Genomic DNA, 16,229 nt, shown 5'->3' on the forward strand with positions numbered 1-16,229 from the left:
ACAGAGAGCTGATGTGAAAAGAAGAGAAAGAAAATTCTTGTTTCTTTCACTTGGGATCAAAAATATCCCCTATCCCTTTTTGTAGGCTCCACAGCTGCACCACAGAACCGTAAATGCCCTGCTGTATTAGTTAATGAGATATTCATTATGTAACTGAGAATCTAGTACAGGACAAAATATTTGTTTTACAGCTTTTACTAGAGTTTCAGTTTCATTAAAATGTATTCAAGGTTCAGAAATGAGCTAAAATATGCACGTAGCAGCTATCACTGTAGTGGCCAAATACTCCCACAGGTGCAGTAATACCAACAAGCGCATGACTGTGACTGTGTGTGTCCAGACACCTGTTTGCTTGTCAGTCTGCACGCCTGCAGTAAGTCGGTTATTGGCAGTAAAACAGGACTTGGTAAAGAGGGGCTGTGATGCAACCTGTCTACACCTCGCTGTGCCTCTACTTGTCTACCACGCTGGGTGAAAGAGCCATATGATGACGCGAAACAGGTTCAACCAGACAGGTGGCATAGCGAAATCGAATAAATACATTTTTTTCCCTATAAGTACATTTATCTTTCCTTATTGTGCAATCGTGAGAGTTGCCACTGTGCACATGTTTTAAGAGATACTATGTAAACTGAGGTACTGAGCTTGGCAAGGAACTGAAATACGAGCGAAAACTATTATTGGGAAAAAGTGTTTCACACACACAAAAATTAATATTTCATCCGATCAATAGTTCAGTTTCTCTCGAAACTTCAAAACAAGCTTCATTCTAAAATATGTTTTAAGTGTCAGGGAACTGAATAGCTCTTGTTATTTTCATTTATTCTCACAGACTTCTGCAGGCAATTCATCTCATAATGCACTCATTTCAGTCTTTATACACCATCCACTTGAATCAGATCGATAACCTAAACATAAACACCAAAATTTGCCATTTATGTCCTCTTGTGCTCCATGCAAACACTCAAGCACGGCACAGTGATTATCAACAGCCCTAAAGTGCTATCCACCAACATTAGCGTTATCTCATGACATTTAAAACATAAAAAGTCATTCGTCACCGGCAGCTAATGCAGCCAGGTACATTTTTGAAGCGATTACAGGTGAGTAACCACATAATCAGCAGCAGCGGTGGCTGTTTCCCTATTCACCAACAGCTTTATATGAAAACTCTGATTCTTTGTAGTTCACACCAAACTCCTTCACAAAAATGTCAAATTTAGCCCCGTATCTTGATGTTGAGCTTTTTTAAAATTATTATTCTCTGACTTGAAAATGCAATAAATCAGTCTTCATCTAAAAAACAAAATAATAATACGAGTAATACAGGCCTCAGATGTCCAATTAAAGAAAAGCAGGGCTGGTGGGTCCAACAACCGTGCAGTGACAGAGAGCTGAAGCTCCCCCTGTAGCTTTTCCTTTTAATGTTTAAAGGCATTTTATTATATTATGATCGTTAAAAAATGCTTTGTCAGTGGGGGAAGTGTCCCTGCCTACACAAGAGTGAGCAAAGCTGCAACATCTTCCATATGAGGACATTAGTTTCACTTTAAAATTTCAAGAATACTGTATAGTGGGAGTACACGTCAATGTCGCCGTTTTAAAGACGAGCAGTCACAGAGAAACAGCTTATGTAACTTAGGGCTTTAAAAACAAAACAAGGGTGTTTCTTTTCCCTATTATGGGCAGTGTGAGTTGGCGTTTGCACTTGTCAAGGCAGGATTTAGTTGTAGACTCAAAGAACAAAAGAAGAAGAAAGGATGGTTGATATGTTAGAGCGTGGGTCTTCAATCACCAGAGGCATTCCCCTAGACTCCATTCCCCAAACATCCTTGTATCCCCTACAACTGGCCTGGTTTGTGTCACTGTGGTAAGCAGATGGTTCTCCCCAGAGTAAGGAGCCTAATTTCCCATCGCCACCTGGGAACAGCCAGAAAGCGATGTGGCGCTCGCCCCTCATTAATTGAGCACTGTAATGGCACGACTGTCCTGTCGCTACACGCTGAGACCCTGTGGCTCGGGGAACAGGAGGCTGCGGATGGACACGCACCATGGGCGGGAAGCTCGATTTGTCTGTGTCCATTTTAGTGGTCAGAGCTTCACTCTGCCCTTGCCCTTCTTTTCTTGTTTCCACTAATATATTTAAAGCTCATAAATATTGATAAAAATGCCAAATAAAGGAAGGCAATGGACACATTTAAGTCAGCTTCACAAAAACAAACAAAAAACTTAACTCCACTGACTTGACTTTATTTTCACATTAGCCTACTAAAATATGCATAAATATGATACACAAATAAGACTGGATAATCTGACATGTGATAGTTTTTAAGGACCTTTTAATGGGACTTTATAGCCTGGACTAGACCATACAAAAATGATTTTGTATGTATGTATGTAAATGACCAGGAAATGGCTCACTATAAGCATTATTATACATCACATCAGAAAAATCTCATGTTCTGAATTACTTTTATTGGATTTAACTACAGTTCTATAGGATTTTACAAGTTGAATATATTTTGTTAATGAAATATCTCCATAGTCGGATTTCACTGGGGAAAAAAATAGTAAAAAGTGAAACCAAGTAAGGTAAAGTAAATTAGGCATCTTCACCAGCTTCATATCTCCCCTTATACTTCTCCTTATACTAGCAGCACCACCTGCAGCACATGTAGCAGAGTGACATCACAGCTACATATAAATATGCTGAACTGGAAATGGAAGTTCTCTGCTGTCTGTCTATAGCTGCTTGAGGTCGAATAGTATTGACCGGTCATGTATGAGCAGAGTGTGACCAGTTTCAGGTAAACAGTCCTTATGCAGAAGAAAACAATCAGCTATTGTCTGACAACAGTTTAGCTCTGTTACTTTGTTTGCATTCATAAACTATGACTGTCTTATGGAACAAGAGGACTTGGACCGGATATTCAGTATGCATTATCTGATATCCAGTATCCAGATATTCTGGCTACATCCCAAACTCCAAAATATTGGCTTTTGAACCGAGAGGCTAAGTAATCAAACTTTGAGATAGATTTGAAGATTGCAACTTAGCCAGCATCAGGGTAGATGCTGGCTGAGATTACATCTCACAGTGAGATGTAATCTAGTTTATGACAGACATTGCTGTAATGTCCATAAACAGTGACACCACTGTTTTGAATTTTCAAACCAGCTCTAACATACTGCTTATACATTTAAAAAGAATATAAGCCGCTGTACGTAATGCAGTTTTTTAGTCCCTTAAAATCAGTATCAGTCCACAAAAACAGTACTGGTCGGGACATAATTTGATGCACAGTGTTTTTGTGTGTATAGAGTTTCTTATTATTGCTTTAGAGAAGAATTTTGTCACACCAACGAGGTATTTAAGGATGAGCGGAACCAGTAAAACTCATATTTAAAAAAATAAATAAACAAATAAACATTGTTGTTGACCACTAATGTAGAAAAGTCTTTTCAATATAACACTATACCATTTAATTTCATCACACTGCTGGCATTGCTGCTTTCTGTCTGTAAGCCTGAAGATAAGACTCAGACTGTATATTTAGCAGCTTCTTGGTACATAACTTACAAGTATTACACAAGCATTATACAATTCCACACAGGCACATAAATTATGTGCTCTTAGTAAGCGTGTGCATAAAACTGTGTGAAGGAGGATCCGCTACCACTGACCAGCAGCTGACAGACATAATCTTTGAATTTTTTTTTTATTAGATGAAATCATCCATCTGGTAGAAAGGCTAACTCCTAATCTCTTTTCTGATCCTTTAAAACCAGCTTATTGAACCTCATCCATGCATGAAATACAGGTAAACAAAGGTGAACAAATATCTAATTGCGCCTTTAGCTGGACATGTTTTCATCAATGTGAAGTTTGCATCTTGCTTAAATGTGGGCAAGTGTGAAAAGCAACGAGAAAAACCCATCTTGGTGATTCTCAGAGAGCCTTTAATCACTCCTGCTACCACACGAGGGACAGACAAGTGAAAGCCAAGTCATCATGTTATAGTTTGTTGTAATCTAAGCTCATCAGGGGCTGCTGGGAAACATCGGCTTACTCAGTTTTCACATTGAATAAAAATGTGACCGGCCACCATCCAGCCCTACAGGACGCTTTTTAAAACGAGGGTACAAACATGCTGAGGTCAACTGAAGACATTCAGAACAACCACAAGCAAAAACATAAAAGACTTTGTAGATGGGTTAAAGGAGAAACACATAAAAGACTTCCTGTTTGTGAAAGGTTCTCATAAAATGTACAGGAAACCAGATCTACTGGAGAGAAGTGTAAGCGTACAGTGGATGGGGAAGATGGCTCAGAAAGAGAGGTTAATACTTTTCTTTCCTAAATTAGATTTTTTTTTTAAAGAACATCATTTGATCTATTAATCTACCACAATTTAGGTTCTACTTTTATGAAAGCTCATTCAATAAATTCAATAAATTCCAGGGCTGATTTCTTTTTGAACAAAAAAACTGAGAATGATAGTTACACCCCACAAACAAAGACTAGCTGAGGTGTGACATTTTGACTTTGCCTCTCTGTGTGGGCTTTGTTGATAAGTTTGTTGACAAGATTTGTGGGCTATACAGCACTATGGCTTCCTTTATAAGTCAGTCAGCCATTGCCATGGGAAACACCCACCCCACGCCTTGAAGCTTAGAAGCTGTCTTCACAAATATGTCCCCTAAAAGTAAGGACATAAATTTCAGTCAAGCTCTGGAGCGGGATATAAGCATAGCCTGCAGAGAGCTTCAGAACAATCACACAAGGGGAGATTGTGTGTTTGTTTCTGATTTAAATATATTTTTCTTCACACTTGAACAAGTTAAACTCCAGGAGTATGCAGTAATTGTGTGAAATAAACCCAGAGGGAGGAAAATGGGCACGGGGGAGATGTTGTGATTGATGCCTGCTGCTTTTACAAACAACTTACATGCCACATTACAACAATAAAAGCCATCTGACCAATAAGTCCTGAATGACTACACAAACCACCATTAATATATTGCGGAACCTATTGTTATTCCATCCTACATTGCACAATTGTTTTCAGACAGCTGATTAAAGAAACAACTCAAGAGTGCATTCACACAGCTCTTTTCTTTTCTCTCTTACCAAAACTTTTGATGTGTGACTACATAAAGTTGCAAAATATTTTGTCCATGTGTAGAAAATCCCCTGGACAGCACTGGAAAAAAATCCCAAGTGATACTGCTTGCACAACAAGCAATCGAGAAATTCCCCAAAAGACAAAAACAATCTCTGACTCAATATATGTCGCGGGGTGTGTGTGTGTTAGACTAACATCCTCATTCCCTGTCCAGGAATGACATCAGTGTTAACAGAAAACCAACCATTTCACAACTGGTCATACTCATGCAAAAAAGGTCTGACTTTCAAAATCGGACACTTGCTTAAGTCATGTTTCCTGCTCATGGAACAATGAGCAATGAACAGTGATATTTATTGGATTAAAAACTATAATAATAGCACTTTTTACTAAAGAATTTCTAAATATGGGAAGCGCCAAGCCCCTTAAAATTGTTTGTGCTCAAGGTGTGATCAAAAATGTGCAGACAACAACCACAGACTTGGTGTGATAACGGAAACCTGAAGAGTCGACACAGGGGAGAAAACATTACATACAGCTGTAGCTATATAGAGAAGATATAAAGTGGTTCTAACCACAAATGCAAATGTGCAGAACTGATTTAGAATACACAGCATTGCTGATGACACGAGTCAACAAAAGAGCAGTTCCCGTGTTTGAGTTTTATATCGATTTATTTTCACTTCTGCTGCACATAATGCTTTTGTTCTGTGTTCTACCAAAGAAATAGCCTTAATTAAAGAATGAGAGACTGATTTCAAATCTGGTTCCGACATAAAATGTTGCATGGCTTATTTGTGGCTTTTGAATTATTACAATGCAGTTAATCAATCAATCCTGGCACTTCATTCACACTTAAGGTGTGGTTATGGCTAACGTTAAACAACTCAACTCCCTCCCACCAGTCACCTCACTTCCTAACAAGGAACAATTGTCCAACGTGGACACAATTCTTAATGCATAATTATGTTTTTCTTTACTAGAATATAAATTCCCATCTGTCTGTGAGTTTCTTGTCCCAGTCTTCCCATACAATCAAGATCTGAACAAACAAAATTGGCATACAGGTGCATCTTATCTATAGATAAGAATCCAAACAACACTGTAGCATGAGCATGTACCAGTATTCTAAATGTCTCTGATAGTAGAGAGATTTCTTTTTTAAGTTCTAGAAAATATACTAAATAGAGATTACTGTTGGACAATGTGAATCAACCTTAACCAAGTGACCTCAGATGACATGAAGGTGAACGATTTCCAGTGCAGCAGAAGTGAGAAAAACAAAGAGCTGCCGTGTTGAATTAAAAGTGAAAGGCCTGGCAAAACACCAGGATTCCTGAGAAAACCTGTTTCCTCTTCTGTAATGTGGGAGTACTGATGATTTTACTACTGTCATTTGTGTCTCTAGACCCCATTATTGAGTTAAATATTCCTGTGTCGATCTGCTGCTCCCCATTAAAATCTCAGGTTTGAGTTTTAACAAACTCCTGTATTTGTGCATGGATTGATTTAGATGGAAACATCTCAACGTGCAAGCCGAGGTGAGCATCTTACAGGCGTGTCTGTACATGTCTATGCGCGGCAGTGTGCATGACTTCACGTACATCTGCAGCATGGAGGCAGTAATCCATGGATCTTTGCTCCACATTAAACAGTAATCTAAGTTAATATATGATAACACAGCGTGACTATAAGTTGAGCCATTAACCACTTTGCTACACTGGAAAACAGATGGTACCACTTAATGCTGAACTACCTAATCAACTCAGTTTGATTTGTTGTTGGACATGAGAGTCACTCACGCTTTTTGGGTGTCGAGTTTTTGATTATATATCTAGATACCTTATTTATTTACTTACATACTAAGAATATTGGTTATGTTAGATATTTTTATTATAATACCTGTTTTTACCTTTACTGGTACAAACATCATATTTTTTTATTCAAACAGTGAGGAGAGTCTGAGAATATGGAAGTATCTACTGGATTTCATCAAGGCCCTGCATGTGTTAAAATATAGCTAATGCTAATGGGCATTAGCTAGTGCTCATTTATGATCATTTTTTATGATAAATTCACCGGCAGTATTTGCTCTATCCTGCTAATACTGCTTGTGAAAGAGCTAATCAGCACTAACACCTTAGCGGCTCACTAGCTAACACCTTAGTGAGCCGCTAAGCTGTTAGCTTAGTTTACGTGGTGCTAAGCTAACACTGGTGCAGCTATTTAGCTGGTACCAGGCATCCACCATCATATGATTACCAGGTTAATGGACAGATGTTCTAGTAATAAATATAACTGAAAACCAAGATGTAGTTCAATAAATATACTGAGACAAAAAAGAAATGTTCATTAAGTAGTTTTGTATTTAACATGTGGCTCTCAAATTCATATTTAAAACAATGTACGTGTATAATATCCAGTCAATTCCTAGTGGCTTTATAGTCACTCTTTGGTTTAACTGTTTTGATATAAGCCTCAGAAATGAGTTTGGTTTTCTGATTTATAGCTTACATTCATAAAAAAAATAAAAGTGAAACTAATACAAAAAAAGAAGAGAGAAAAATCTGGCTTTAAACTTAGGGAGTCCTTCCTCATTTCCAATAACTGTCAGTAAACTACACTTTTGCCCAAGCCACAGGCTTAACCCAACACAACGGTCATGACCACGATATGGCTCATTAAAAATGGATGCTTGGTCAGGAGTCTTTGCTGTTATATTTGAATGTGCTGGGTATCCTTAAGTAGCAGTTTTCCTTGTGCGGGGTTAATGCTGCGAATGCTGTTGTCATATATTCATATAAACCATAATCTTTTGAAATTTAACTGAATAGTTCTGGTGTACGTATTAGTGTGTTATTAGGTGTTTTCTGACTGTTTTAAGGCTAAAATATCCCAAGACTTGCAATTCATGTGATGCCATGCCTTTGAACAATCTTTTTAATAGAAATCATATTTTAAATTAACATCTGTAATTTAATTGACATCTATGGATGTAAAAGAAATGTCTGCAATAAAATCAGTATAAACTATAGTTAACCAGGCAGAGAAATTATAAACATGTTCTTTTTTTAATTGCCTTAAAATAAAAACCTCATTAGGAAAAAAAAAGGCCAAAAAATTTGCGCACCGACTGGTAAAATAGTGACCCTTTTAATTTTACCTATATATAACCTATATGTGATCTATATAATTTTAATAAAATGGTTATTTTTTTCAAGTGTAATTACAAAAACTACCTTTAAAAGTACATGTGGCTACATTTTCTAAGCAACAGATTCATAAAACAAGCAGAGCTACCCGCTGAAGCGACACCTTGTTATTAAGTGACCAGCCCAAAGTAGCTTACCTAACAACAAGGACAAGTGATGAAACAAGTTGCTTTGTTTCATAAAAATCCAAGGCAAAGAAAGTCCACAGGTCTGAATTTCTAGGAGCCGTTTTATCTCGGCCACACAGACTGATTGGATCAAACATGCCGACGCAGGCCTACGAGTAACGGGTATTAAAAATGAATGGGAGGAATTACCATCTTTGTTCTCTCCAGCTCCCTGGTGTTTCCCGTTACTAATTCCTAATCTTAATGACTACCAGATAAGCACAAGTGTTAATTAAAGAGAGCTGCATGGTAATTATATCTCTAAGGGACCTGCGCCAATGCCCCCTCAGCAACAGCTCCTGCAGCTGACACTCCAGCCTGGTTTCTCCTCCTGCACTTGACTCCTTCACAGCATTAAGCATTCACTACTCCCACACTCCTCTTATTATCTCATCGTGACCCAGTGCATTCACCTACTTCCTGAAAATGGAAGGGGATCCACGCTCCAATGACACAGAGCAAGTAATAAAACCACAACAATTTCAGGCTGGTCTCAGCTGACTTATACGTGTGGAATCCCTATCAGAATATTTACCTAGAAGCATATGAAATTAAAGTTAATATTTTATAAGCCAGTAACATGGAGGGAAATGGATGCTGTTCATAAAATATATCTTGGCCTGGAAAACAACTTCACATAACTTCACAATCACTGATCATTGCTGAAACGTGGGTGGAGGGTTGTGGGTGCAGCCCTTGGCTTTATGAAATTACCATGACATCAAACTCCATCACAACCAGCATGCCTTGCCGGGTGCTCACATCATATCTCCATCAGAACTATGGCAATCTGTCGGCTCATCTGCGAGTATCCCCCCTCCCAAAGGAGGGGAAGGACGGTCAGAAAATAATAACAGAATGGACAACAAAAGGCTTTGCCAAAATCATGTGGTTATGAGTCGAGCTTATTAAAAACCACAGTGGAAAGCAAATATGCAAACACTGAGCCCGCTACCCCCACCATGAGAAAATGAAATAAAATAAAATATGGTGTGAAAGACAGAGTGGGAAGAAGGAGGGAAACCATCACCCTGCTGCTAATTTAATAAACAGACTATAGCAGGCTATGCAATACCATTATGTTGTGTCATCTGTCCTGCGGAGGTTGGATTGGTTCCTTGGGGAAGGTCACGGCGAATGACAGACATAATCAGATACAATCAAGTCATTCAGGATGCCAAATTTAAACATCACGCAGGCGGATCGGGAAGCTGATGATCACGCTGCTTGTTTCTGACGTCACATGTCATCAGGTAACAAGACAACATCGAGAAACATTTTAGATTTGATGTTTGTGCAATACCTCTTTATGTGTTGAAATATACATATATGTGATACACAATGATGTAGGATTAAGTGCAACATACATCAAATGCATCACTTCAGTTGTCATCTGTAAGGTACAGAAGGCATAGAAAAGGTGCAGAAATTGGATGTTAATCTTATAAAACTGCTTTCCTGTAAGGTAAACCCATGTTAGTGCAGGGAAATAGGACAGTTGCTTCTCCATGAAACCTGATGCACCAGGCTTACATAGAAAGCAATGAAGGAAGTGCCCTTATAGGCGTTCAAATTTTACTAGTCATGTACACAGTTACACACAGTTATACTTCAAATTTCAGTCATCCTTCCAAAATGCACAAGGTATGACACTTTATGCACTATAATCAACTCTAAATATTTAAGTGCTGGCAGAATTGGGACCCCACATGAGTGTAGTAGTTAAGGTAAGAGCTAAAGTGGCAATAATTGATATTTTGCAAATCTCATGTGAAAGTGGGAGCTTGTTGTAAAGAATTAGGAGAGATTTACCTGAATCTGCAGCTTTAAACAAGTTTAAGATCACTGTTTTGGTTTTCTGTTAACTACTCACTACTTTGGTTTGAGACTACAATCTTCCAGAAAACTACTCGACATGTGGTTTAGTTATAGCGTAGTTCAGTTTAGAGTTAACGCACCTGAAAATAAGACAACACTTAGCTCTGTATCAGGTTGTTTTAGTGCCTCACGCTAATCATTTTGGTTTTTAGGTGAACCAAGCTGAGAGAAAATAAAGGTAAGCGGCAAGTGAAAGCAAAACCCAACCCCAGAGAATGCAGTCTTGTCTGGGGCCAGTTTTGAGTTTCTCTCTTTCGAAACCCTTATATAGACTTTGTGGGTCCTTAATAGTGGAAAAGCAGAAATACAGCTTAACATTGGTCAGACTAGAAGTAGGAAGAGCTGTATTCTTAAAATCCCCCTTGTACAAAAGAGCAGATAAAGCAGTTATTAACTAGCTACTCAACACAGTAGACCATTTACTATAAGGTCACATATTTTCCTCAGGAGTTGGTAGGCTATAACCAAAAACAGAAGTACAAGAGAGTGCTAAATTAAATTAATTTAATTCTTAAATTAGAATAAACACGTGTTTGTTCCCTGATGGCCCAAACTTGGGAAAGCAATTGAAATAAAACAAATTACACAGATATAGATTAGACTTGAGAGGGCTAACAGGCTGGACAAAATTTCATTTTGGAAAAGAGTCATTCATAAAGACACTGACAAATTTCAGTTGGTGATGCCCTAATTTATTTATTTATTTATTTATTTTCCATCTCCACCTACTCCTCCACCCATAACAGTTGGGTATATAAGGTGTGACTCGTTTCAGAATTACTGTTGGTTAGACTATCAGCGTGGAAAGTCATCAAGTTAAATTAAAGCTCTTATAAGCTCAAACATTCCCAAACCTTTCACACTGCCTGTTTTACCAGCAAATATTCTGGAAACATCCAGAATTTTCAGCAGGATGAGCAACTGCAAGCACCTCTGGAAATAAAGGAGGTGAAGAAAAGCTTCCGTTATGCTCTACTCATTAGTCAGAGCAGAGAGGCTGTCACGTATGGTCAGTGGGAGTGTAGAGCAATGTGGGTTTAATCATTAGGCACTGCGGTGCTTTTGTTCCTTAGGTGACATTTTTAGACAAAAAGATCATGTTTGTCACAAGAAGGCCTCTCCTGCTCTCTCCATTTACTACATCCAGTCTCACTGCTATCACCAAAACTACCAAAAAGAAGCCATCACAGACACCTCAGTGATTATTAGATTAATATCTGTGGTTAATTATTTGGCCGCAGGTCTGATGACTCAGTTTTAAATAATTCTTGAAGTGCAGCCTTTGTTGGCATAAAATCAAAGTAATACATTTGTCTTCTTCATCTTTGAAATGCATTAATAACACTGCTGGGTCGGGGAATGGAAAACAGTACTTTTTAAATCTACGCATTTTTGCCTTGATAACTGTTTTAAAATGACATCACGCTGTTTTGTGTGACTCCAAATGATATCTTCCTCTGCACCACCAGAAAATCATGCACTGCACGGAGGAGGTGGAGCAGAGGGAAATGCATGCCTGGCTCAACATCCAATCTACACAGAATTCATGTTTTTACAATTTCAAGACAAAGCAGTTGTGTAAAAAAAATAAAAATGATGAAAAACAACAATGTAAAAAGAGGATGAATGACTCAGTTAAGCTCACCCTAATCTAACAAACAGCCAGAAAATGAAACTGGGACTATTCTTAATCACAGGATTTGCTGTTTTTCAGTGTTTGTTATCACTGCAGATTAAAGAAAAATGTGCATGCTTCAACGTTGAGCTTTTTAAAAATGTGATAAGCATTTTCTTACAACTTCTTTAAAATGTTATTTTAGTTAGGACTATTAGCCAAAAGAAAGTAATTATTTTTTAAACTGTATTAACCAATACCTAGAACCTCCCCACTAATCAATGAACACACCTGGGAGATAATAGGGCAAGTCAGAGACAACTGGTGTAGAGGTGGATGCCAAGCGGCTTGCAGATTCAATAGCAACAGTACTTTTTTGGAATTGATCTGTTTTAATATGAAGATTGACAGATCACTATGAGGGTCTTATTTTACATGCATATCTTATTTTAAGTTACTACACTGCACATGAGGACTTGGGGGACAGAAAAGACTCCCATCTTTAAAGAAAAGAACTGCATCCATGACATTCAATTTCAGATCATTTCCCTTCACTGAAGAATCTGTGAGAGCGATCTCATATCCATTTTTCTTCAGATTGCTTCTGGAATAATCTTCTCTGGTCTCATTACGGAGGAATCACTCAGAAAGATAGGTCACACATGTGCAAGAAAAAAAATCTTCTCTTAGCTAACCCATCCATCTCTTCTTATGAACCCATGTCTTGAGAAAACAATCGCGCTGCAGCAACTAGCCAAAGTGTTGCAATATGATTCTTTGGCCAGTATTACACAGCCCAGTTTGGCTCTCAGTTGGAGAACAGCATTTCAACTCCCTTCTGCTTTCAGCCAACTCATTCAGGGCATTGAAAACAAGAGGGCCAGCCCACACTGACAGCTTACACCTTCTGGAGTGAGACTGTAGCATTATCAACAAGGCCAGCACACAATATAAACACAAAGCCTGCTTGTGCAAAAAAATCCTGACGCACACACATCATGATACATAAATGCATTTCCTATAGTCTATCAAAAACACTCATTAACATCTGTGCTGCTAATGACAGTCTGAGAGTACAATAGCTTCAAAAAAGTAGAGGTTTGAGCTTGTTTGATCTTTTTCACCATAAATACCTAGTCTAGTCTGGCTGTTGCTCTGAGGCTGCAACAACCAAGATACTGTTTCAGAGGTTGGCCTTGAGGTCTAAGCTGAGGGTAATAAATATTCAAAAACTGCCAAGCCCTTTTGTTTGGGTATGGAATTACACTAGCAATATAAGCAGTGGTTATTCCCCAGCATAATAACACAGTTTACAGTCATTTTGCTTTTCTTAAGAGGGTACACTAAGCAGATTGGACAAAAATAAAATCAAATATGTTGTTATCCTCCAAACAAATGAGCAGAACCTGAGATGAAGATAGCTTTTGAAAAGAAAATTATTTTCTACATCAGGCCTCATCCCAGTTGAGTCATAGTTATGGCTTATTTAAAGAGGCAGCCACTTGTTTCTAGACAGTTCCTGAAGCACGTGGATTTCCATTTTGGAAACAAGTTGTTTTAGGGAGGAAATTGATTTTATTGATTTAGGTGATAAAAAAAAAGCCCTCTGCACACACCACCAAATGTACGCCAATCACGTTTCAAACAGTTAACCACTCACTGACAGGGCTTACCACTTGAATTCTTGCCACATATGAGGTGCTGGTAGGGCTGCAGCAGACCCCAGATCTCCGAGTCGTTGCAGATGGCTTGCTCCATTGACTCCAGCGTAAACTTGGGGATCCCGTTGTCCCTCTCCACGAGCGCGCTGCGCAGGACGCGGGTGAAAACCTCTCTGAACAGACTCTCCATGCAGGCGGTGAGGTATATGGCAGCGTGCTCGTGGATCCTTAGGGCCACCCGACTATCCACCATCCACCTGAAGAACTTCCCCACGGAGAAGACCAGCCCGCAGCGTGCGGACTTGCCTCGGCTGAACTTGTCCCCGGTGCTCATGTTGTAGAGGGACAAGGCGCTCAGAGCCGCCGTGATGCAGTTGACGGAGATGGTCCACGAGAGCACCACCTTGATGGCGCTTTGGATCTCGTGCTTGGTGCACTTGGCGTAGCGCAAGCTGAGTCGCTGCGCCTCCCGGGCCACCCTTACCAGCGCGCGGCTAATGAGAGTCGACAGTCGCGCCAGGACCTCCGGTGGCGGGTTGCCCACCATCAGCTCCTCGTCTTTCCTCAGCGCGCCCTCCACCTCGCCCAGGGTCCATGGCACCTCCTCCAGCTCGGGCAGCTTGGCGCAGTGACCCGAGCACTCCAGTATCTCCGTGTCCTCCGCCAGGACGGTGTTGACTGTGTCCAAACTGTTGTGTCTGCTGTGCATGGATTCCGTCAGATGCCAGCAGTTTCCCCCATGCGAGATGGACTGATGCGTGTCGGAGCAGCACAGCGACACGCTGGACGACCTGACCGAGTCCGCGGCTCCACCATAACCAGAATCAAGCGTTAAATCCTCCAGCGTCCTCACGACTGTCTTACCCTTGCCTGCCATAACTGCACCGCATACTGTTGGGTATGCTTGGTTTCCCAGTTAAATGCCACAAACTCGTTTCAGCGCGTTTCTCCGCCGCAATCTCCCGATTTAAGCGTATTCCCCAGAATGAAGAGTGGAACGACACCAACGAGCATCTACTTTTCTCCTCCTCTGCGCGTCTTGCTGTCACCGATATCCTCTCCTCCTGTCCACAACTTCATAACCCGAGAGCGCACAAACCTTCCGCGCTCACTGCAACAAGCGCAGCGCAGGCAGGACTCCGATGGAGAGGAGGAGCATGAGAGCGGCGGGCTGGAACGAGCCAATCCGCGTACCCATCAGTTGTTACTGACAGAGAGGAGCTACCTGCTGCTTTTCAGCAGAATCTACCTGGAGCTGGTGAAACACAACAGTTCAGTGGAAAACACACTAATGCGGGCTGCTGTGCCAGCCAATCTGCTGTTTGTAGTGGCGTTGCTGCAGTGTCATGTCACGACAGTGCCAGGATGAGAGGAAGGTTCCCACTGAGAGAACACATGGCGCAAATGGTAAAATACACAAATTCCGTGTTAAAATAACGCAGGGACACGAAAATAATTTAATTCTACCGCATAAAACAAAAAAAATGTTGAATTAAGCATAAAGAAGACGCTGGCTGCTACCTTGCCAGCATTAAGCTGTTATTTTAAAGTGTACATACTGTTATTTAAAATAGCAGTTTCTTTCTGTGCCCTATGAAAAAGAAGCTTTTCTGTGTAATACTACTAGCTGCTTCGTTGCAGTGATGCTATATTTTATTCTTCCTGCTGTCATCTGTAGATGAATTTCACAGCTTTAAAATGTATTAAAGTTTTGTACGGTAGTTGTATAAACACAATTCCTCATGTGAACAGGTCACTGATGTACCATGAATTCAGTCTGTTGTGCGTGTATGTGCTTTAATGTATGCAAATGTATCAGCTTTTCTGCATTTCCTTTAGTCTGTTCACTGACTGATGTATTTGACCTTTCTAAAGCTTCTCTGGATATGATTAATCACTACAGGAGTTTGCTTGCTAAATCTCACCATGAAAATCCATTCATCCATCATTCCGCTGGCCAAAGAAAAGGCAGGATGCAATTGTAAAATCATGGCAACACCTATAAATAATAATAGGCATCAGGTATTCACCTGTATTCACGAATAACAGTGCAATTTTGTAAAATAAAACTAAATTGATGTTCCATTTTTTCTTTATAGTTAAGTACAGGTCAGGCTAGTGTTCTTATTATGATTGCACTTTTCTTTTTTCTTTTTTTGCTGTAACTAAATGGAACATTTTAAAGTAAGACTTTAAAAACGCTATTATTAGGTGTTTAATGAAATGTTTCTTATTCTGTTCAGCTAATAAAGATAATATTAACCCACCTTCCTGAAATTTTCTGAGAACCTGGATATAATGTTGCATTTCTAACATTAGACTTCTGCTGTGCTTGTTTTCCACCCCTAATGTTGATTTTTAAGTATGACGTGAAGCGTCTGCAGCAGAAGTAACTTTCTTAAGGTGCACCACAATCTTTAATGTCTGATCCTTATAAATATTTCACTCTCCAGAGAACATTGCTCTGAGCTTTTTCCAGATCAGAAGTCTTTCCGTGCCTCTGTGTCAAGGTTTAGCAGCACTTGGAAGATTTTGTTGTTGAATCGTTTATTCTCCATGATACAATATTT

The 16,229-nt window shown here is 39.6% G+C and overlaps 1 protein-coding gene across 3 annotated transcripts in view; it reads right to left on the reverse strand.

Annotated features, from left to right (window-relative positions):
• LOC146499372 (ankyrin repeat- and BTB/POZ domain-containing protein 3-A) overlaps positions 1–15,019 on the reverse strand; it is a 265,463-nt gene extending 250,444 nt beyond the window's left edge. For 2 of the 3 annotated variants that reach the window (XM_085138905.1, XM_085138903.1), the window contains exon 1: positions 13,672–15,019. In XM_085138905.1, the coding sequence (XP_084995031.1) occupies positions 13,672–14,536 (865 nt within the window). In that variant the 5' untranslated portion in view covers positions 14,537–15,019. The remainder of the gene's footprint in view (positions 1–13,671) is intronic. The other variant, XM_085138904.1, reaches the window with a different exon arrangement.
• Between the last annotated feature and the right edge of the window lie 1,210 nt (positions 15,020–16,229).

This window comes from Neolamprologus multifasciatus, chromosome 17 (assembly GCF_963576455.1).
Source record: "Neolamprologus multifasciatus chromosome 17, fNeoMul1.2, whole genome shotgun sequence".
Lineage (NCBI taxonomy): Eukaryota > Metazoa > Chordata > Actinopteri > Cichliformes > Cichlidae > Neolamprologus > Neolamprologus multifasciatus.